Genomic DNA, 24,115 nt, shown 5'->3' with positions numbered 1-24,115 from the left:
GGAGGAGTAACAAACTCAAACATAGGCCGGATTCTAACCAGGGCCTGACAAAAAGACTTAACATCTGGCACATCCTCCAGTTGCTTGTGCAACAAAATAGATAAAGCAGAAATCTGACCCTTCAAGGTACTTACAGATAAACCCTTCTCCAGACCCTCCTGGAGAAAAGACAAAATCCTAGGAATCCTAACTATACTCCAAAAGTAGCCTCTGGATTCACACCAATACAGATATTTACACCATATCTTATAGTAAATCGTTCTAGTCACAGGCTTACGAGCCTGAATCAGTCTCAATAACAGACTGAGAAAAACCATGCTTAGATAATATCAAGTGTTTAATCTCCAAGCAGTCAACTTCAGAGAAACGAGATTTGGATGAAGGAAGGGCCTTCCTTAACGGAAGTCTCCAAGGTGGAAGAGATGACATCTTGTCCAGATCCGCAATGAGAATCACTGACGCCCCCTCTCCTGTCTGATTCAAGCAATGACCCGTGGAAGGAGAGCGAACAGAGGAAAAAAAAAACATACGCTAGACTGAAGTTCCACGGAACTGCCAGAGCGTCTTTTAGCTAAGCTCAAGGATCTCTTGACCTCGACCCGTACTTCGGAAGCTTGGCATTCTGACAAGATGTCATAAGATCCAGCTTCAGCTGCCTCCACCTGAGAACCAAGCTTGAAAACCTGATAAACTGGGCTAAAGCCAACTGAGGCCAGGCAAAAAGAGCATTGAATATTGCCCTCAGCTCTAGGATGTTTATGGGAAGAACCAACTCCTCCCGAGTCCATAGACCCTGAGCCTTCAACGAGCCCCAGACTGCTCCCCATCCCAGCAGGCTGGCGTTCCGAGGTCACCCAGGAAAGTCTGCAAAAGCAAGTTCCCTGAGAGAGATGATCCTAAGACAACCACCACAGAAGAGAAACCCTTGAAACCTGATCCAGAGCTATACGTGGAAACAGATCCACATAATCCCCGTTCCATTGACTCAGCATGCATAACTGCAGTGGCCTGAGATGGAACCAAGCAAAAGGAATGATGTCCATGGCTGACACCATCAGACCAATGACCTCCATACACTGAGCCACTGACGGCCGGGGAGAGGACATAAGTGCAAGAGAAGAATTGAAGATCCTTGTCCTTTTTGCTTCTGTCAGAAAAATCTTCATTTCTAGAGAATCTATTATGGTTCCCAAAAACACCACCCTTGTAGCTGGAATCAAGGAACTTTTTCCTAAATTCAACTTCCATCTGTGGGAGCGCAGAAAAGACAACAACAACTCTGTGTGGGAGTGTGCTTGTTGAAAAAGATAGCGCCTGAACCAGAATGTCGTCCAGATACGGTGCCACCCCTCAAACGGAGCACCGGCAGCAATGCTTCCAGAATCTGATAAAATTCTGGGAGCTGAAGCAAGGCCGAACGGAAGAGCCACAAATTGAAAATGCCTGTCTAGGAAAGTAAATCTCAGAAACTTGTGATGGTACTTGTGGATGGGAATATGCAGATACACATCCTTCAGGTCTACCGTTGTCATGAATTGACCTTCTTGAGCCAAAGGAAGAAAGGAATGAATAGTATCTATGTTGAAAGACAAAACTCTGAGAAACTTTTTTACGCTCTTGAGATTTAAAAAAGGTCTGAAGGTTCCCTTATTTTTGGGAACCACAAACAGATTGGAATAGAGTCCCAGACCCTGTTCCTGTATTGGAACAGGAACTATCACTCCCATGTCAAAAAGATCCTGAACACAACGTAAGAACGCTCTGGTCTACAGATAACCTGGAGAGAAGGAACCTGCCCCTGGGAGGAAAAGCCTTGAATTCTAACCGGTAACCCTGGGACACAATGTTCACCGCCCAAGGATCCAGAACATCCCGAACCCAAGCCTGAGCGAAAAAGGATAGTCTGCCCCCCACAAGATCCAATCCTGAATCAGGGCATACCCTTCATGCTGACTTGGAGTAAGGGGAAGCAATCTAAGAAGCCTGTTACTGACTAAGAATGATTGGACTTCCAGGAGGACTTAGACTGTTCCTGCTTGGAAGAGGAGGGGGGGAAGGCTTTCCTGAAAAGAGAGAAAGAGAGAGAGAGAAAGAAAGAGAGAGAGAGAGAGAAAGAAAGAGAGAGAGAGAGAGAAAGAAAGAGAGAGAGAGAGAAAGAAAGAGAGAGAGAGAGAAAGAAAGAGAGAGAGAGAGAAAGAAAGAGAGAGAGAGAGAGAAAGAAAGAGAGAAAGAGAGAAAGAGAGAAAGAAAGAGAGAAAGAAAGAGAGAAAGAGAGAAAGAAAGAGAGAAAGAGAGAAAGAAAGAGAGAAAGAGAGAAAGAAAGAGAGAAAGAGAGAAAGAAAGAGAGAAAGAGAAAGAAAGAGAGAAAGAGAAAGAAAGAGAGAAAGAGAGAAAGAAAGAGAGAAAGAGAGAAAGAAAGAGAGAAAGAGAGAAAGAAAGAGAGAAAGAGAAAGAAAGAGAGAAAGAGAAAGAAAGAGAGAAAGAGAGAGAGAAAGAGAGAGAGAAAGAGAGAGAGAAAGAGAGAGAGAAAGAGAGAGAGAAAGAGAGAGAGAAAGAGAGAGAGAAAGAGAGAGAAAGAGAGAAAGAGAGAGAAAGAGAGAAAGAGAGAAAGAGAGAAAGAGAGAAAGAGAGAAAGAGAGAAAGAGAGAAAGAGAGAAAGAGAGAAAGAGAGAAAGAGAGAAAGAGAGAAAGAGAGAGAGAATGTCCCTTCCCTCCCGTAATATCAGAAATAATCTCAGCTAAAAGCAGCCCAAACAAGGTCTTAACCTTGTAAGGAATCAACAAAAGCTTAGACACATCCGAGACCAGGACTTCAACCATAAAGCTCTACGTGCCAGTACAGCAAAGCAAGAAATCTTTGCTCCCAACTTAATGACCTGTAGAGAAACATCCGTAATAAAGGAATTAGCCAACTTAAGACTTAATCCTATCCTGGATCTTCTCAAGAGGAGTATCTGTCTGAATAGAATCAGACAACGCATCAAACCAATAAGCTGCTGAGCTAGTGATAGTAGCAATACACACCGTCGGCTGCCATTGCAACCCCTGGTGAAGATACATCATTTTAAGTAAAGCCTTCAACTTCTTATCCATAGGATCCTTAAAGGAACAGCTATCCTCAATGGGAATAGTGGTCCTCTTAGCCAGGGTGGAAATAGCTCCCTCCACCTTGGGAACAGTCTGCCAAGACTCCTTGATAGAATCAGCAATTGGAAACATCTTCTTGAAAATAGGAGAAGGAGAAAAGGGAATCCCAGGTTTCTCCCACTCCCATGCAATGATCTCTGAAGCACGGTCTGGGACAGGAAAAACTTCCACCGCAGAAGGAACATCAAAATACTTATTCAGCTTACTACCTTTTTAGGGGTCACGACGACAGTCATGTAAGAGGAGTCCAAAGTAGCCAAAAACTCCATAAAGAGACACTGAACCCAAATTTTTTCTTTTGTGATTCAGATAAAGCATGAAACTTTAAGCAACTTTCTAATTTACTCCTATTATCACATTTTCTTTATTCTCTTGGTATCTTTATTTGAAATGCAAGAATGTAAGTTTAGGTGCCGGACCATTTTTGGTGAACAACCTAGGTTGTCATTGCTGATTGGTGGATAAATTCATCCGCCAATAAAAAAAGTTTTGTCCAGAGTTCTGAATGAAAAAAATAGCTTAGATGCCTTTTTCAAATAAAGATAGCAAGAGAATGAAGAAAAATTGATAATAGGAGTAAATTAGAAAGTTGCTTAGAAATGCATGCTCTATCTGAATGATGAAAGAAAATATTTGGGTTCAGTATCCCTTTAAGCAACAGAGGTGCTCTAGCTTAAACCTGAAAGAAACAACTTCAGCATCAGAAGGAATTACACTGTCAGTTTGAGATCTCACCCTCAGACGCCAAAGTAGTATCTTCTTCCTCAGACTTATGGGAAGAAACACTCGACATATCCACAACTGAATCAGAAACCTTACTCACTGAATCCTTAAACTTCCTCTTACACTTCCCTTGCAGCATAGAAAAAGCAGACAAAGCCTCAGAAACCGCCGAAAATATGTGGGTAGCCATATCTTGCAGGTAACTCCAACTGGAGCTTGAGAGGAAACGCAGGGCACTGCATGGGAAGATGACAAAGTTTGGGACGCCTAAGAAGAAAGCTGCGGCATAGCCTGACCAGAAGGCTCCTGAACAGCATCGGCCTTAGACAATGATGGCTCAGTCAAAAAGTCTATCCCTGTAATGTTCTCTCAATAGATGAGGAACAAAAACTGATTGGTGGTTCCACATTAGCATCAAAACATATGTACAAGTAATATCCTGCAGGGCCTCGTTGTCCATCTTCTTAAAAAAAAAAAAAAAAAAAAAACACTTAAACTTTTAAACCCCTTAAAAGTATAAGCCCAAAAAACGGTACTGTCCCTTTAAATGTTAAACACTTATTATTATTAGACTTAAACTTCTTTTAGATCAAATAAGCAGAACAAAAATATGTATGGGCACCGCTACACCTCAGCAAGCTTGCTGAGGTGCCTAAGTGTCCTGCTAACCAAAACGGTGGAACCCAAAACGATCCGGACTGCAATCTCACCCAGCAGCAAAACCGCCACTTGTACACAACCCAGAGCGCCTCACTGAAAACCTTTCCGGCACTCCGGAAATAATAAAATGAAAAGTGTGCAAACTTTTGCCGCCTCTGCGAGTCCCGCCTATTGTGGGCATAACATACCAAAACCTCCCGGCCGGCATTATTCCTACAAAGGAGAAAATACAGCTGCAGAGAAACAAAGTGAAAAACGCACTGAAACCACCACTGAGCCACAAATAAAAAAAACCCAGTGCCTTGCATCTCTGCCCTACCAAATCCTGTAGACCCCACTGGAAAAAGTAGAAACGTCCCTCCAAACAGTATTAACTGTTTAAGTGCCACAATCTTTTGTTTAATATATAAAAAAATATCGTAGCACTTACCATAAGTAGTATCAGCCTGGCAGCACACAAAGTTTAAGAGGCATCCTCCTCCCCTGGACCTGTGGAAAACAGAAAGACTGTATAAACCTAAACAGGCTTTCTAACAAGGGATAACAAACTGTTTGAGAGGCATAGTGGTGATTATACCCCACAAGTTCCCAAATGCTTAAAAGCCACCACTGCTCTACTGAAGAGACTGACAGACTACGGCTAAACCCCAGCAAAGATCTGAACAACCTGTTCTGCTTTGAAAATAAATTCTTGATTGAAGAAATTCTTTCAAACACCTAAACTTTACCACCTCCTTGGAACTATTACAGACAAAGAGAATGACTGGGGATTGTGGGTAGGGGATTTGTATTTAACAGCTTTGCTGTGGTGCTCTTTGCCGCCTCCTACTGGTCAGGAGTGATATTCCCAACAGTAATTATGATGATCCGTGGATTTACCGTGTCATTAGAAAGAAACAAGATCTTCCATGGTGATTATACTGCCAATTGTGAAAGAATTACAATAAATTTATGTTTGCTGTCTAACGATCCTGCCTAGTCATTGGGTTATTAATGAATATTGGAGGAAAGACTTCAATGTGAAAGATCTGAAACATCCACTCACAGAAAAATGGTTATTACCTGATAGCCATAAAAACTGCAATCAATTGTTTGCTAGGTAACGTCTGTAATGGACCCTAGCATGCTCATATAAGTACTAAAATTGGATAAAAATAACATCCTCTCTTTTGAAAGAGGAGAGGTTCATCTTCTAAAGTAATTTTTGCATAATCAAGCAGCTATTGGTCCAATCCACCCATGATTCAGATAGAGCATTCAATTTTAAAACAACTTTCTAATTTACTTCCATTAAATTCTTTGTTCTCTTGGTATCTTTTGTTGAAAAGTAGGGAGTAATGCCTAGGAGCACTATATGGCAGCAGTTAAGCAAGAATGTTATCCATTTGTAAGAGCACTAGATGGCACTATGCCATGTAGTGCTCCAGATTCTTACTAAGTTATCTCTTCAACACAGAATATCACGGCAACAAAGCAAATTCAAAATATTTTTTTAAAATTGTGTGCTCTGCCTGAATCACAACAGAAATTTTTTGGGTTTCATATCCCTTTAAGGTCTTTTTTAACTCCCCCACCCAAAAGAAATACATCAATAAGACATCTGATTTGAAAGTAAGGGTTCCCACCTATCAAATGTCCAGACTAATTGTCTTGTGTTGTAACATAAAGGATACTCATTTCTCTGACCTGATAAAACTTGCATGTATCCGAATAGAGTACTAGAATACAGTAAAATAGATATCCTGCATAAGATTTTTGGTGCAAATATTTTATAATTAGAGTCATTTAAAGGGACACGGAACATTTTTTTTCTTTCATGATACAGAGAGAGAATAACATTTTTTATTTTAAATCTAATTTACTTCTACTATCAAATCTGCGTCATTCTCATTTAGTTTTTTCACAATAAACGTACATATGGACAACATGGAATAAAAAAAACCAAAGATATCACCGGAAAACACAGAAATGACGAAGACATGTTCATAATGAAACAAAACATATTTGGCAACCAATGTGAAAATAAAATAATGCATCATATATAGAATACTCCAGAAATAACAAAATAGGAGTGCATTAGATACAGCTTGACTTGTTCATAAAGGTGTGTTCTGCTTAGGCTTCACTTAAAACCCAAATGGAGCAATTAAAGAAACAGGAAACCCTAACATTTTCTTTCATAATTTGAATAGAACATACAATTTTTAACAAGTTTCAAATGTACTTTTTATTTACAAATTTGCTTCATTATCTTGTTATCCTTTGCTGAAGGAACAGCATGGCACTACTGGCAGCTAAACTTAACACATCTAGTCAGCCAATCACGAGACAAATGTGTGCAGACACCAATCAGCAGCTCAGCTCACACTAGTGGGCATATGTACATATTTTTTTCAACAATGGATACCCAATAGAACAAACATTTAAAAATAGAAGTTAATTTAAAAGTGTCTTAAAATGACATGCTCCATCTGAATCATGCAAGTTTAATTTTGCTTTTCCTATCCATTTAAGATGCAGCATTAGGATTATAAGGGGGGAGGGGGGGATTAACTTTACCATCACTTTAAATTTATCAATATATTTTTTCATAGGGAAAGAACAGAAAATTATTCAGTAACACGAAACAAACCTGTTAAAGATAACCCTGTTATATACCTTCTTCTGAAGCTTTTCCACAAATCCAATGGGATCAACCAACGCTTCTCTCTGTCGTCTGCCTAAACTTTCCAAGTCTTGAACAGCTTGAGAGCGCTGAGCCTCGAGAACAGAGATCGTCTGTAATAGTCTCTGATAACTGCAGGGGCAAAAAGGAATACGTTCTAGCTCAGTACATTTAAAAACCCCAAATTACTCCAAGGTAAGAAACTGTATAAAAACAAAATGTATGCTTACCTGATAAATGTATTTATTTCCGGATATGGTGAGTCCACGGGTTCATCAATTATCAGCAGGAGGAAGCAAAGAGCACCACAGCAAAGCTGTTAAGTATTACCGTACTTCCCTACCCACAACCCAGTATCATTCAACCCAAGGAAATGGAGAAAAAGAAGCAACCCAATGTGTAGAGGTGCCTGAGGTTTAGTTAAAAATATACTGTCTTGAAATAAAGGGCGGGGCCGTGGACTCACCATATCCGGGAAAAAAGAAATGTATCAGGTAAGCATAAATTTTGTTATCTTTCCTAAGATATGGTGAGTCCATCAATTACGGTTGGGAACCAATACCCAAGCTAGAGGACACAGATGAACAGGGAGGGACAAGACAAGGAGACCTAAACAGAAGGCACCACCGCTTGAAGAACCTATCTCCCAAAAGAAGCCTCATCCGAGGCAAAATAATTAAAATTGTAAATAAGTATGAACAGAAGACCAAGTTGCAGCCTTGCAAATTTATTCCACAGAAGCTTCATTTTGGAAAGCCCAAGAAGAGGAGACAGCCCTAGTAGAATGAGCCGTAATTCTCTCAGGAGGCTGCTGTTCAGCAGTCTCATAAGCCAAACTAATTATACTTCTCAACCAGAAAGAAAGAGAAGTAGCAGTAGCTTTCTGACCACTACGCTTCCCAGAAAAATAGGACAGAAGACTGGCGAATATACTTAGTAGCCTCCAGATAGAATTTAAAAGCCTGCACAACATCTAAGTTGTGCACAAAAACGTTCCTTATAAAGAGGAAGGATGAGGACATAGAGAAGGAATAACAATTTCCTGATTAATATTCTTAGTCGAAACTTAGAAAGGAAATTTAACTTAATACGAAGAACCGCCTTATCGACATGAAAGATAAAATAAGGCGAGTCACACTGCAAAGCTGAGAGTTCCAAGACTCTCCGAGCAGAAGAGAAAGCAATAAGAAAAAAAACCTTCCAAGATAATAACAATATCTATGAAATGCAATGGCTCAAACTGAGCCTTTTGCAAAACTTAACAAGATTAAAGGGACACTCAGGTTAAATTAAATTTTCAGGATTCAGATACAGCATGTAATGTTAAACAACTTTCCAATTTACTTCCATTAAAAAAAAATGTGCACAGTCTTTTATATTTACACTTTTTGAGTCACCAGATCCTACTGAGCATGTGCAAGAATTCACAGACTATACGTATATGCATTTGTGATTGGCTGATTGCTATCACATGGTACAAGGGGAGTGGAAATATACATAACTTTAAAATTTGTTATAAAAAAATCTACTACTCATTTGAAGTTCAGACTAAGTGCTATTGCATTGTCTTGTTATCTTGCATTTGTTGATTATGCAAATCTAATGTGTTGACTGGTCCTTTAAAGCTCCAAGGAGTAGCAACAGACTAAAACACAGGCCTGCCAAAAAAATTGCATATCTGGCACAACCGCCAGACTCTTAAAGGGATAGTCTAGGCCAAAATAAACTTTCATTATTCAGATAGAGCATGAAATTTTAAACAATTTTCCAATTTACTTTTATCAGCACTTTTGCTTTGTTCTCTTGGTATTCTTAGTTGAAAGCTTAACCTAGGAGGTTCATATGCTAATTTCTTAGACCTTGAAGGCCACCTCTTTTCAGAATGCATTTTAACAGTTTTTCACCACTAGAGGGTGTTAGTTCATGTATTTCATATAGATAACACTGTGCTTATGCACATGAAGTTATCTGGGAGCAGGCACTGATTGGCTAAACTGCAAGTCTGCCAAAAGAACCGATATAAAGGGGCAGTTTGCAGAGGCTTAGATAATCACAGGGGTTAAAAGTATATTAATATAACTGTTGGTTGTGCAAAACTGGGGAATGGGTAATAAAGGGATTATCTATCTTTTAAAACAAAAATTCTGGTGCAGACTGTCCCTTTAAGTAGTAAGAAAGATAACGCAAAATCTGACCCTTCAGGGCACTGACTGACAAACTCTTCTCCAGACCTTCCTGGAGAAAGGACAAAATCCTAGGAATCCTGACCCTACTCCAAGAGTAGCACTTGGATTCACACCAATAAAGATATTCACGCAATATCTTATTATAAAACTTTCTAGTAATAGGCTTGCGAGCCAGAAAAATGGTCTCAATGACCTACTCAGAAAAAACACCTTTAGACAGAACTAAGCAGTCAATCTCAAAGCAGTCAGCTTCAGAGAAAACAAGGTTTGGAAGAAGGAAGGGACTCTGAATCAGAAGGTCCTTCCTCAGAAGCAGCCTCCAAGGTGGGAGAGGGATATCTCCACTAGGTCTGCATACCAGATCCTGCGAGGCCACGCAGGGGCTATAGAATCAACAACGCTCTCTCCTGAGTGATACAAATAATGACTCCTGAAAGGAGAGCAAATGGAATAAAGGTAAGCCAGCCTGAAATCCCAGGGACCACCAAAGCATCTATCAGAGCAGCCCATGGATCACTTGACCTTAAATCGTACCTTGGAAGCCTGGCATTCTGCCAAGAAGTTATCAGATCCAACTCCAGCACCCCCCAATAGAGGGTTAAGCTGGAGTACACTTCTGGATGGAGATCCCACTCCCCTGAAGAAGAAAAAAAAAAAAAAAAAAAAAACAGTCTGCTCAGGAATTCGTGTCCCAGATGTCCCCTCCTGGAATATGGAAGGCAGAGAGACAGCAAATATGAGCTTCAGCCCACTGAACAATCCAAACTACCTCCTTCATGGCTAAGGAACTCTGAGTTCCTCCCTAGAAGTTGAAGAAAACCACTGAGGTTATGTTGTCTGACTGGAACTTAATAAACCGGGCTAAGGACAACTGAGGCGAAACCAACAGAGCATTGGCAATCACTCAACTCCCTGGAAGTTGATGAGCAAAGCAGACTCTTCCCGAATCCTAAGTCCCTGCGCCTTTAATGAGTCCCAGACTGTACCCCAGCCCAGCGGGCTAGCATCCGTGGTCACAAGCACACAGGAAGGGCTCCGAAAGCATGTGCCCTGAGACAGAGCTCCTGAGACAGCCACCACGGAAGAGTCTCTCCACTGATCTATCCTCTGAAACAGATCTGCACGAGCACTGTTTTATTGACAACTGCAGAAATCTCAATGGAATCTAACAAGGGAATGATGTCCATGGAAGCCACCATCAGACCGATTACCTCTGTACATCGAGTCACTGACGGGCCGAACTGGAGACTGTAGAGAGAAGCAAAAGGAAAAAAAATTGGGCTCTTCTGACCTCTGTCAGAAAATGGTCTATTGACAGGGAATCTATTATGGTCCCTAAGAAAACTACCCTCATAGTTGGAACAAGGGAACTCTTTTTCCAAATACATTTCCATCCGTGGAAACTTAGAATTGACAACGACAGGCAAATTGGAGTCGCTCCAAGGTAGCCAAAACCACCTTTAACGATACACAAAGGTGTATAGGCTAAAATCTGAAGATTACTACTCCAGCATCAGATGAAGGAATTATACTATCCGAATCTGAGATTTTACTGTCAGAGGCTACCAACATATCCTCATCAGGCTTTTGAATGAGAACAACCAGTGAAGCAAAGCGGAACAGAGACCTTACTATCTAATTCTCTAAATTCCTCTTGCATTTTCCCTTTAACAGAGGAAAAATCAGATAATGCCACAGATACCATAGAAGATAGCTGTACCGCAAAATCTATAGGCAAAATAACTCCACCAGGAGATTGAGAGGAACCGCAGGGCACTTTATGTGACGCCATGAAGGCTTAGGACGTTTAAGGAGAAAGCTGTGGCATTGCCTGAACAGCCTTAAACTAAGACAATGGGTTCAGCTGCAACAATCTATCTCTACCAGAGAAGATCTAACTAGGCAAACAGCACAAGAATGCACAAGGAACAATATGTGCAAAAAAAAAAAAAATTCTTTAATTTTAATACTGATAAAAGAAATCTAATCCGCAATTGTATGTACTGTGACTTTAAAACATGAATGTACTGTTATGTACCGATAAAAGTATGTACTGATACTTTATTCATGTGTTTCCAACAAAACATCTGACTCCTAATGCCCTCTGCCACTGTTCCTGTAGTTATTTTTATCCATCTAGGAAAGCAGAGGAAATATACCTACACCCCAGAGACTGAGGTGTTAAAAGGCTTGCCAGAGTACTCCCGAGGTAAACACCTCTTAGTAAAACATGACAGGCTAAGAGGGCAAATCTCTCCAGAATACACCATCTGTAAATTTTACATTTACTAAACGGTACAGTTTGTGCTGTGTAGAGGAGTCTGAACATTCATAATGAAGACGGCAAAGATCCTGCCGATCAGAAACTAAATATAGTCAACATAGAAAATCGCCACTCTAAGCATCTCCCTTCTGACATCAGTCTGAGACGCACAACGGAGGAGTCACATGACCCGCTGGCAAAAACTGCGCTGCAAATGAGAGACAGAAGCTAGAAAGCACGCAACAACGAGTCCTTCCCGCCACAATATTTATCTAAGGTGGCGGAGGACTCAAATCACGATCTCCCATATCCCATATATGGAACACAAATACAAATTCACATTAAGAAAAACGATTAATATCTTGCTCCTAGTCGCACAAAACATAAAACGGAAGGGTCTCTGTCTATAATGATCAACGGTGACCAGTCTGCAGCACCTCCGCAGAAAAAAACTAAATGTAGCTCAGAGCATACATCTCTAGTACATTTGTAGCACTGAAACACTTCATGCATTCCCATTTAAAATTGACCAGCTGAAGCCACCATAAGTAAAGGGTATATACTTTATACCAAAACAAGGTAAAACCCCTGTCTCATTAACCACATAAGTGCCTGCTCCTTGCCTGTTAAAATACTATAAAAGATATAAGAGTCCCATATAATGTTGCAAGACAAATAAGTGCAGTGTCTCCCTGCCTAGAAGACAAGAGGCATTTACCTGCAGTCTGGCCGTCCGGCAGGAGGACTGCTTACAAGGTATGAGAGGAAACATGCTCCTCACAGAGACCCGTAGAAAGAGAAAGGACAGAGAAAACCTACTCTGGTTTTCTATAATTGGGCAGCAAAGTGTTAGGAAAACGTAGCAAGGCCCATCTTACAAGTTCCTAACTGCTTTAAAGCCACCACTGCCCTGCCGAAGAGACTGACGTGGAGTACGGCTAGACCCAATCCTTGAAAGAGGAGAAAATCAGAGTAAATCTACTCTGTCTTAAAATAATAAAATCTTGCTTGCAGCAAAAGAATCCAATTTTCTTCAGACACCTAAACTTTACTTCCTCCATGCATCAAGGCAAAGAGAATGACTGGGGGTTGTGAGTAGGGAAGTGAAACTTATCAGCTTTGCTGTGGTGCTATTTGCATCCTCCTGCTGGTCAGGAGGAGTGATATTCAACAGTAATTGATGAACCCGTGGATTCACCATATCTTAGGAAAGAAAAGACAACACAAGACCTCTGAGAAGACTAAGAACATTCAAGGAAAACCATTTTAATTTTTTTAAATGTATTATACAATTGTGTTCTGCATAGAAATATATGGGCAGCATATGAGCAAATTAACTCATTTCAAATCAATGTTAAAGGGACACGATAAACGGCAGAAGCACTTGAAAGTGATACAACAAAGCTGTAAAAAGCCGACTAGAAAAACATAATTTATGCTTACCTGATAAATTTATTTCTCTTGTAGTGTATCCAGTCCACGGATCATCCATTACTTGTGGAATATTCTCCTTCCCAACAGAAAGTTGCAAGAGGATCACCCACAGCAGAGCTGCTATATAGCTCCTCCCCTCACTGCCATATCCAGTCATTTGACCGAAACAAAACGAGAAAGGAGAAACCATAGGGTGCAGTGGTGACTGTAGTTTTATTAAAATTTAGACCTGCCTTAAAAGGACAGGGCGGGCCGTGGACTGGATACACTACAAGAGAAATAAATTTATCAGGTAAGCATAAATTATGTTTGCTCTTGTTAAGTGTATCCAGTCCACGGATCATCCATTACTTGTGGGATACCAATACCAAAGCTAAAGTACACGGATGATGGGAGGGACAAGGCAGGTACTTAAACGGAAGGAACCACTGCCTGTAGAACCTCCCAAAAACAGCCTCCGAAGAAGCAAAAGTATCAAATTTGTAAAATTTTTAAAAGGTGTGAAGCGAAGACCAAGTCGCAGCTTTGCAAATCTGTTCAACAGAGGCCTCATTTTTAAAGGCCCAGGTGGAAGCCACAGCTCTAGTAGAATGAGCTGTAATCCTTTCAGGGGGCTGCTGTCCAGCAGTCTCATAGGCTAAGCGTATTATGCTCCGAAGCCAAAAGGAGAGAGAGGTTGCCGAAGCTTTTTGACCTCTCCTCTGTCCAGAGTAAACGACAAACAGGGCAGATGTCTGACGAAAATCTTTAGTAGCCTGTAAGTAAAACTTCAAGGCACGGACTACATCCAGATTATGCAAAAGACGTTCCTTCTTTGTAGAAGGATTAGGAAACAATGATGGAACAACAATCTCTTGATTGATATTGCTGTTAGAAACCACCTTAGGTAAAAACCCAGGTTTGGTACGCAGAACTACCTTGTCTGAATGAAAAATCAGATAAGGAGAATCCCAATGTAAGGCAGATAACTCAGAGACTCTTCGAGCCGAGGAAATAGCCATCAAAAACAGAACTTTCCAAGATAAAAGTTTAATATCAATGGAATGAAGGGTTTAAACGGAACTCCCTGAAGAACTTTAAGAACCAAGTTTAAGCTCCACGGGGGAGCAACAGTTTTAAACACAGGCTTAATCCTAACCAAAGCCTGACAAAATGCCTGGACGTCTGGAACTTCTGCCAGACGCTTGTGCAAAAGAATAGACAGAGCAGAGATCTGTCCTTTTAAAGAACTAGCTGATAAGCCTTTGTCCAAACCCTCTTGGAGAAAGGACAATATCCTAGGAATCCTAACCTTACTCCATGAGTAACTCTTGGATTCACACCAATAAAGATATTTATGCCATATCTTATGGTAGATTTTCCTGATGACAGGCTTTCGTGCCTGTATTAAGGTATCAATGACTGACTCAGAGAAACCACGCCTTGATAGAATCAAGCGTTCAATCTCCATGCAGTCAGTCTCAGAGAAATTACATTTGGATGATTGAAAGGACCTTGTATTAGAAGGTCCTGCCTCAGAGGCAGAGTCCATGGTGGAAGAGATGACATGTCCACTAGGTCTGCATACCAGGTCCTGCGTGGCCACGCAGGCGCTATCAGAATCACTGATGCGCTCTCCTGTTTGATTTTGGCAATCAGTCGAGAGAGCAGAGGAAACGGTGGAAACACATAAGCCAGGTTGAAGAACCAAGGAGCTGCTAGAGCATCTATCAGCGTCGCTTCCCGGGTCCCTGGACCTGGACCCGTAACAAGGAAGCTTGGCGTTCTGGCGAGACGCCATGAGATCCAGTTCTGGTTTGCCCCAACGATGGACCAGTTGAACAAACACCTCCGGATGGAGTTCCCACTCCCCCGGATGAAAAGTCTGATGACTTAGAAAATCCGTGTCACAGTTCTCTACGCCTGGGATGTGCATCGCTGACAGGTGGCAAGAGTGAGACTCTGCCCAGCGAATTATCTTTGAGACTGCTAGCGAACTCCTGGTTCCCCCTTGATGGTTGATGTAAGCCACAGTCGTGATGTTGTCCGACTGAAATCTGATGAACCTCAGTGTTGCTAACTGAGGCCAAGCTAGAAGAGCATTGAATATTGCTCTTAACTCCAGAATATTTATTGGGAAGAGTTTCTCCTCCTGAGTCCATGATCCCTGAGCCTTCAGGGAGTTCCAGACTGCACCCCAACCTAGAAGGCTGGCATCTGTTGTTACAATCGTCCAATCTGGCCTGCGAAAGGACATACCCTTGGACAGATGGACCCGAGATAGCCACCAGAGAAGAGAATCTCTGGTCTCTTGATCCAGATTTAGTAGAGGGGACAAATCTGAGTAATCCCCATTCCAATGACTTAGCATGCATAATTGCAGCGGTCTGAGATGCAGGCGCGCAAATGGCACTATGTCCATTGCCGCTACCATTAAGCCGATTACTTCCAAGCACTGAGCCACTGACGGGCGTGGAATGGAATGAAGGACACGGCAAGCATGTAGAAGTTTTGATAACCTGGACTCCGTCAGGTAAATTTTCATCTCTACAGAATCTATAAGAGTCCCTAGGAAGGAGACTCTTGTGAGTGGGGATAGAGAACTCTTTTCCACGTTCACTTTCCACCCATGCGACCTCAGAAATGCCAGAACTATCTCTGTATGAGACTTGGCAATTTGAAAGCTTGACGCCTGTATCAGGATGTCGTCTAGATAAGGAGCCACCGCTATTCCTCGCGGTCTTAGAACCGCCAGAAGTGAGCCCAGAACCTTTGTAAAAATTCTCGGGGCTGTGGCCAACCCGAAGGGAAGAGCTACAAATTGGTAATGCCTGTCTAGAAAGGCAAACCTTAGGAACCGATGATGAGCTTTGTGAATCGGTATGTGAAGGTAGGCATCCTTTAAGTCCACTGTGGTCATGTACTGACCCTCTTGGATCATGGGTAGGATGGTCCGAATAGTTTCCATTTTGAATGATGGAACTCTGAGGAATTTGTTTAAGATCTTTAGATCCAAGATTGGTCTGAAGGTTCCCTCTTTCTTGGGAACCACAGATTTGAATAAAACCCCTGTCCTTGTTCCGTCCGCGGAACTGGATGGATCACTCCCATTACTAGGAGGTCTTGCACACAGCTTAGGAATGCCTTTTTGTTTATCTGGTTTGCTGATAACCTTGAAAGATGAAATCTCCCTTGTGGAGGAGAAGCTTTGAAGTCCAGAAGATATCCCTGAGATATGATCTCCAACGCCCAGGGATCCTGAACATCTCTTGCCCACGCCTGGGCGAAGAGAGAAAGTCTGCCCCCCACTAGATCCGCTTCCGGATAGGGGGCCGTTCCTTCATGCTGTCTTGGGGGCAGCAGCAGGCTTTCTGGCCTGCTTGCCCTTGTTCCAGGACTGGTTAGGTTTCCAGGCCTGTCTGGAATGAGCAACAGTTCCCTCTTGTTTTGAAGCGGAGGAAGTTGATGCTGCTCCTGCCTTGAAATTTCGAAAGGCACGAAAATTAGACTGTTTGGCCTTTGATTTGGCCCTGTCCTGAGGAAGGGTATGACCCTTGCCTCCAGTAATGTCAGCGATAATTTCCTTCAAGCCAGGCCCGAATAAGGTCTGCCCCTTGAAAGGAATGTTGAGTAATTTAGACTTTGAAGTCACGTCAGCTGACCAGGATTTAAGCCATAGCGCCCTACGCGCCTGGATGGCGAATCCGGAATTCTTAGCCGTTAGTTTAGTCAAATGAACAATGGCATCAGAAACAAATGAGTTAGCTAGCTTAAGCGTTCTAAGCTTGTCAATAATTTCATTCAATGGAGCTGTATGGATGGCCTCTTCCAGGGCCTCAAACCAGAATGCCGCTGCAGCAGTGACAGGCGCAATGCATGAAAGGGGCTGTAAAATAAAAAACCTTGTTGAATAAACATTTTCTTAAGGTAACCCTCCAATTTTTTATCCATTGGATCTAAAAAAGCACAACTGTCCTCAACCGGGATAGTGGTACGCTTTGCTAAAGTAGAAACTTCTCCCTCCACCTTAGGGACCGTCTGCCATAAGTCTCGTGTAGTGGCGTCTATTGGAAACATTTTTCTAAATATAGGAGGTGGGGAAAAGGGCACACCGGGTCTATCCCACTCCTTGCTAATAATTTCTGTAAGCCTACACAATTTCTCTGGAATTGCAACTGTGTTACAGTCATTCAGAGCAGCTAATATCTCCCCAAGCAATACACGGAGGTTCTCAAGCTTAAATTTAAAATTAGAAATCTCTGAATCAGGTTTCCCCGAGTCAGAGATGTCACCCACAGACTGAAGCTCTCCGTCCTCATGTTCTGCATACTGTGACTCAGTATCAGACATGGCTCTTACAGCATTTGCGCGCTCTGTATCTCTCCTAACCTCAGAGCTATCGCGCTTGACTCTTAATTCAGGCAACCTGGATAATACCTCTGACAGGGTATTATTCATGATTGCAGCCATGTCCTGCAAGGTAATCGCTATGGGCGTCCCTGATGTAATTGGCGCCATACTAGCGTGCGTCCCATGAGCGGGAGGCGAAGGGTCTGACACGTGGGGAGAGTTAGTCGTCATAACTTCCCCCTCGACATAACCCTCTGGTGATAATTCTGTTATAAAGACTGATCTTTACTGTTTAAGGTGAAATCAATACATTTAGTTCACATTCTCCTATGGGGCTCCACCATGGCTTTCAAACATAATGAACAAGTAGGTTCCTCTGTGTCAGACATGTTTAAACAGACTAGCAATGAGACTAGCAAGCTTGGAAAACACTTTAAAACAAGTTTACAAGCAATATAAAAAACGTTACTGCGCCTTTAAGAAACACAAATTTTTTCCAAATTTGAAATAACAGTGAAAAAAGGCAGTTACACTAACGAAATTTTTACAGTGTATGTAATAAGTTAGCAGAGCATTGCACCAACTTGCAAATGGATGATTAACCCCATAATACCAAAAACGGAATAACAAATGACAAAAACGTTTTTCAAACAGTCACAACAACTGCCACAGCTCTACTGTGGCTTTTTACCTCCCTCAATACGACTTTTGAAGTCTTTTGAGCCCTTCAGAGAAGTCCTGGATCATGCAGGAAGAAGCTGGATGTCTGTGTCTAATTTTTACTGCGCAAAAAAAGCGCTAAAATAGGCCCCTCCCACTCATTACAACAGTGGAAAGCCTCAGGGAACTGTTTCTAGGCAAAATTCAAGCCAGCCATGTGGAAAAAAAATAGGCCCCAATAAGTTTTATCACCAAACATATATAAAAAAACGATTAAACATGCAGCAAACGTTTTAAAATACACTTTTATAAGAGTATGTATCTCTATTAATAAGCCTGATACCAGTCGCTATCACTGCATTTAAGGCTTTATTTTACATTACTTCGGTATCAGCAGCATTTTCTAGCAAATTCCATCCCTAGAAAAATATTAACTGCACATACCTTATTGCAGGAAAACCTGCAGGAAAAATATTAACTGCACATACCTTATTGCAGGAAAACCTGCACGCCATTCCCCCTCTGAAGTTACCTCACTCCTACTTAGATCATAGAAAACGCAGGCAGAATCTTCTTCTAAATACTGCCTGAGATAAACAGTACACTCCGGTACCATTTAAAAATAAACTTTTGATTGAAGAAATAAACTAAGTATAAAACACCACAGTCCTCTTACGACCTCCATCTTTGTTGAGAGTTGCAAGAGAATGACTGGATATGGCAGTGAGGGGAGGAGCTATATAGCAGCTCTGCTGTGGGTGATCCTCTTGCAACTTCCTGTTGGGAAGGAGAATATCCAGCAGAGGAATGGATGATCCGTGGACTGGATACACTTAACAAGAGAAATAAGCATTTTTGTGCAGCTACAGTAGTAATGTATTGCTGCTCATGAACCTACCTAGGTATGCTTTTCAACTAAGGATACCAAGTGAATGAAGAAAATGAAATAGAAGTATTTGGAAAGTTATTTTAAACAACAAGCTCTGTCTGAAACATGAAAACAGAATTTATGCTTACCTGATAAATTACTTTCTCCAACGGTGTGTCCGGTCCACTGCGTCATCCTTACTTGTGGGATATTCTCTTCCCCAACAGGAAATGGCAAAGAGTCCCAGCAAAGCTGGTCACATGATCCCTCCTAGGCTCCGCCTACCCCAGTCATTCGACCGACGTACAGGAGGAAATATGCATAGGAGAAACCATATGATACCGTGGTGACTGTAGTTAGAGAAAATTCATCAGACCTGATTAAAAAACCAGGGCGGGCCGTGGACCGGACACACCGTTGGAGAAAGTAATTTATCAGGTAAGCATAAATTCTGTTTTCTCCAACATAGGTGTGTCTGGTCCACGGCATCATCCTTACTTGTGGGAACCAATACCAAAGCTTTAGGACACGGATGAAGGGAGGGAGCAAATCAGGTCACCTAAATGGAAGGCACCACGGCTTGCAAAACCTTTCTCCCAAAAATAGCCTCCGAAGAAGCAAAAGTATCAAATTTGTAAAATTTGGCAAAAGTGTGCAGTGAAGACCAAGTCGCTGCCTTACATATCTGGTCAACAGAAGCCTCGTTCTTGAAGGCCCAAGTGGAAGCCACAGCCCTAGTGGAGTGAGCTGTGATTCTTTCAGGAGGCTGCCGTCCGGCAGTCTCATAAGCCAATCGGATAATGCTTTTAAGCCAAAAAGAAAGAGAGGTAGAAGTTGCTTTTTGACCTCTCCTTTTACCAGAATAAACAACAAACAAAGAAGATGTTTGTCTGAAATCTTTAGTAGCCTCTAAATAGAATTTTAGAGCACGGACTACGTCCAAATTGTGTAACAAACGTTCCTTCTTTGAAGCTGGATTCGGACACAAAGAAGGTACAACTATCTCCTGGTTAATATTTTTGTTGGAAACAACTTTCGGAAGAAAACCAGGCTTAGTACGCAAAACCACCTTATCTGCATGGAACACCAGATAGGGCGGAGAACACTGCAGAGCAGATAACTCTGAAACTCTTCTAGCAGAAGAAATTGCAACCAAAAACAAAACCTTCCAAGATAATAACTTAATATCTACGGAATGTAAGGGTTCAAACGGAACCCCTTGAAGAACTGAAAGAACTAGATTTAGACTCCAGGGAGGAGTCAAAGGTCTGTAAACAGGCTTGATTCTAACCAGAGCCTGAACAAACGCTTGAACGTCTGGCACAGCTGCCAGCCTTTTGTGAAGTAAAACAGATAAAGCAGAGATCTGTCCCTTCAGAGAACTTGCAGATAATCCTTTCTCCAAACCTTCTTGTAGAAAGGATAGAATCTTAGGAATTTTTATCTTGTTCCATGGGAATCCTTTAGATTCACACCAACAGATATATTGTTTCCATATTTTATGGTAAATTTTTCTAGTTACAGGCTTTCTGGCCTGAATCAGAGTATCTATTACAGAATCTGAAAACCCACGCTTTGATAAAATCAAGCGTTCAATCTCCAAGCCGTCAGTTGGAGGGAAACCAGATTCGGATGTTCGAATGGACCTTGAACAAGAAGGTCCTGTCTCAAAGGTAGCTTCCATGGTGGAGCCGATGACATATTCACCAGGTCTGCATACCAAGTCCTGCGTGGCCACGCAGGAGCTATCAAGATCACCGAAGCCCTCTCCTGATTGATCCTGGCTACCAGCCTGGGAATGAGAGGAAACGGTGGGAATACATAAGCTAGGTTGAAGGTCCAAGGTGCTACTAGTGCATCTACTAGAGTCGCCTTGGGATCCCTGGATCTGGACCCGTAGCAAGGAACCTTGAAGTTCTGACGAGAGGCCATCAGATCCATGTCTGGAATGCCCCATAACCGAGTTATTTGGGCAAAGATTTCCGGATGGAGTTCCCACTCCCCCGGATGGAATGTCTGACGACTCAGAAAATCCGCTTCCCAAATTTCCACTCCTGGGATGTGGATTGCAGATAAGTGGCAGGAGTGATCCTCCGCCCATTGAATTATCTTGGTCACTTCCTCCATCGCCAGGGAACTTCTTGTTCCCCCCTGATGGTTGATATATGCAACAGTCGTCATGTTGTCTGATTGAAACCTTATGAATTTGGCCTTTGCTAGTTGAGACCAAGCCTTGAGAGCATTGAATATCGCTCTCAGTTCCAGAATGTTTATCGGGAGAAGAGATTCTTCCCGAGACCATAGACTCTGAGCTTTCAGGGGTTCCCAGACCGCGCCCCAGCCCACCAGACTGGCGTCGGTCGTGACAATGACCCACTCTGGTCTGCGGAAGCTCATTCCCTGTGACAGGTTGTCCAGGATCAGCCACCAACGGAGTGAATCTCTGGTCTGTTGATCTACTTGAATCGTCGGAGACAAGTCTGTATAATCCCCATTCCACTGTCTGAGCATGCACAGTTGTAATGGTCTTAGATGAATTCGTGCAAAAGGAACTATGTCCATTGCTGCAACCATCAATCCTATTACTTCCATGCACTGCGCTATGGAAGGACGAAGAACAGAATGAATTACTTGACAAGAGCTTAGAATTTTTGATTTTCTGACCTCTGTCAGAAAAATCCTCATTTCTAAGGAATCTATTATTGTTCCCAAGAAGGGAACACTTGTTGACGGGGACAGAGAACTTTTTTCCTTGTTCACTTTCCATCCGTGAGATCTGAGAAAGGCTAGGACGATGTCCGTATGAGCCTTTGCTTTTGACAGAGACAACGCTTGAATCAGGATGTCGTCCAAGTAAGGTACTACTGCAATGCCCCTTGGCCTTAGAACCGCTAGAAGGGACCCTAGTACCTTTGTGAAAATTCTCGGAGCAGTGGCTAATCCGAATGGAAGTGCCACAAACTGGTAATGCTTGTCCAGAAAAGCGAACCTTAGGAACTGATGATGTTCCTTGTGGATAGGAATATGTAGGTACGCATCCTTTAAATCCACCGTGGTCATGAATTGACCTTCCTGGATGGTGGGAAGGATCGTTCGAATGGTTTCCATTTTTAACGATGGAACCCTGAGAAATTTGTTTAGGATCTTGAGATCTAAAATTGGTCTGAATGTTCCCTCTTTTTTGGGAACTATGAACAGGTTGGAGTAAAACCCCATCCCTTGTTCTCCTATTGGAACTGGATGAATTACTCCCATCTTTAACAGGTCTTCTACACAATGTAAGAATGCCTGTCTTTTTATTTGGTTTGAAGATAATTGAGACCTGTGGAACCTTCCCCTTGGGGGTAGTTCCTTGAATTCTAGGAGATAACCTTGAGAAACTATTTCTAGTGCCCAAGGATCCTGAACATCTCTTGCCCAAGCCTGAGCAAAGAGAGAAAGTCTGCCCCCCACCAGATCCGGTCCCGGATCGGGGGCCATCCCTTCATGCTGTTTTGGTAGCAGTGGCAGGCTTCTTGGCCTGCTTACCCTTGTTCCAGCCTTGCATCGGTCTCCAGGCTGGTTTGGGTTGTGAAGTATTACCCTCTTGCTTAGAGGATGTAGAATTAGAGGCTGGTCCGTTTCTGCGAAAGGGACGAAAATTAGGCTTATTTTTAGCCTTAAAAGACCTATCCTGAGGGAGGGTGTGGCACTTTCCCCCGGTGATGTCTGAAATAATCTCTTTCAAATCAGGACCAAACAGTGTTTTACCTTTGAAAGGGATGTTAAGCAATTTTGTCTTGGAAGACACATCCGCTGACCAAGACTTTAGCCAAAGCGCTCTGCGCGCCACGATAGCAAACCCTGAATTTTTCGCCGCTAATCTAGCTAATTGCAAAGCGGCATCTAAAATAAAAGAGTTAGCCAATTTAAGTGCTTGAACTCTGTCCATAACCTCCTCATACGAAGATTCTTTATTGAGCGACTTTTCTAGTTCTTCGAACCAGAAACACGCTGCCGTAGTAACAGGAACAATGCATGAAATTGGTTATAGAAGGTAACCTTGCTGAACAAACATCTTTTTAAGCAAACCCTCTAATTTTTTATCCATAGGATCTTTGAAAGCACAACTATCTTCTATAGGGATAGTAGTGCGTTTGTTTAGAGTAGAAACCGCCCCCTCGACCTTAGGGACTGTCTGCCATAAGTCCTTTCTGGGGTCGACTATAGGAAATAATTTTTTAAATATAGGGGGAGGAACAAAAGGTATGCCGGGCCTTTCCCACTCTTTATTTACTATGTCCGCCACCCGCTTGGGTATAGGAAAAGCATCGGGGGGCACCGGAACCTCTAGGAACTTGTCCATCTTACATAATTTCTCTGGAATGACCAAATTATCACAATCATCCAGAGTAGATAATACCTCCTTAAGCAGTGCGCGGAGATGTTCTAATTTAAATTTAAATGTTACAACATCAGGTTCAGCTTGTTGAGAAATTTTTCCTGAATCTGAAATTTCTCCCTCAGACAAAACCTCCCTCCTGGCCCCTTCAGATTGGTGTGAGGGTATGTCAGAACAGTTATCATCAGCGTCCTCTTGCTCTTCAGTGTTTAAAACAGAGCAATCGCGCTTTCTCTGATAAGTAGGCATTTTGGATAAAATGTTTGCAATAGAATTATCCATTACAGCCGTTAATTGTTGAATGGTAATAAGTATTGGCGCACTAGATGTACTAGGGGCCTCTTGTGTGGGCAAAACTGGTGTAGACACAGAAGGGGATGATGCAGTATCATGCTTACTCCCCTCATTTGAGGAATCATCTTGGGCAATATCATTATCTGTGGCATCATTGTCCCTACTTTGTTTGGACACTATGGCACAATCATCACATAAATTTAAATGGGGAGAAACCTTGGTTTTCATACATATAGAACATCGCTTATCTGATGGTTCAGACATGTTAAACAGGCTTAAACTTGTCAACAAAGCACAAAAAACGTTTTAAAATAAAACCGTTACTGTCACTTTAAATTTTAAACTGAACACACTTTATTACTGAATATGTGAAAAAGTATGAAGGAATTGTTCAAAATTCACCAAAATTTCACCACAGTGTCTTAAAGCCTTAAAAGTATTGCACACCAAATTTGAAAGCTATAACCCTTAAAATAACGGAACCGGAGCCGTTTTTACATTTAAC

At 42.1% G+C, this 24,115-nt stretch overlaps 1 protein-coding gene across 2 annotated transcripts in view; it reads right to left on the bottom strand.

The window, feature by feature from the left end:
• Positions 1-24,115, bottom strand: part of ZZZ3 (zinc finger ZZ-type containing 3) — a 367,019-nt gene that overhangs the window by 195,479 nt on the left and 147,425 nt on the right. For both annotated transcript variants that reach the window (XM_053693335.1, XM_053693334.1), the window contains exon 3: positions 7,189-7,327. In XM_053693335.1, coding sequence (XP_053549310.1) covers positions 7,189-7,327 — 139 coding nt within the window. The remainder of the gene's footprint in view (positions 1-7,188; positions 7,328-24,115) is intronic.

This window comes from Bombina bombina, chromosome 10 (assembly GCF_027579735.1).
Source record: "Bombina bombina isolate aBomBom1 chromosome 10, aBomBom1.pri, whole genome shotgun sequence".
Lineage (NCBI taxonomy): Eukaryota > Metazoa > Chordata > Amphibia > Anura > Bombinatoridae > Bombina > Bombina bombina.
Note: the sequence above shows the minus strand (reverse complement) of the source record. Positions and strands in the feature narration are given on the sequence as shown.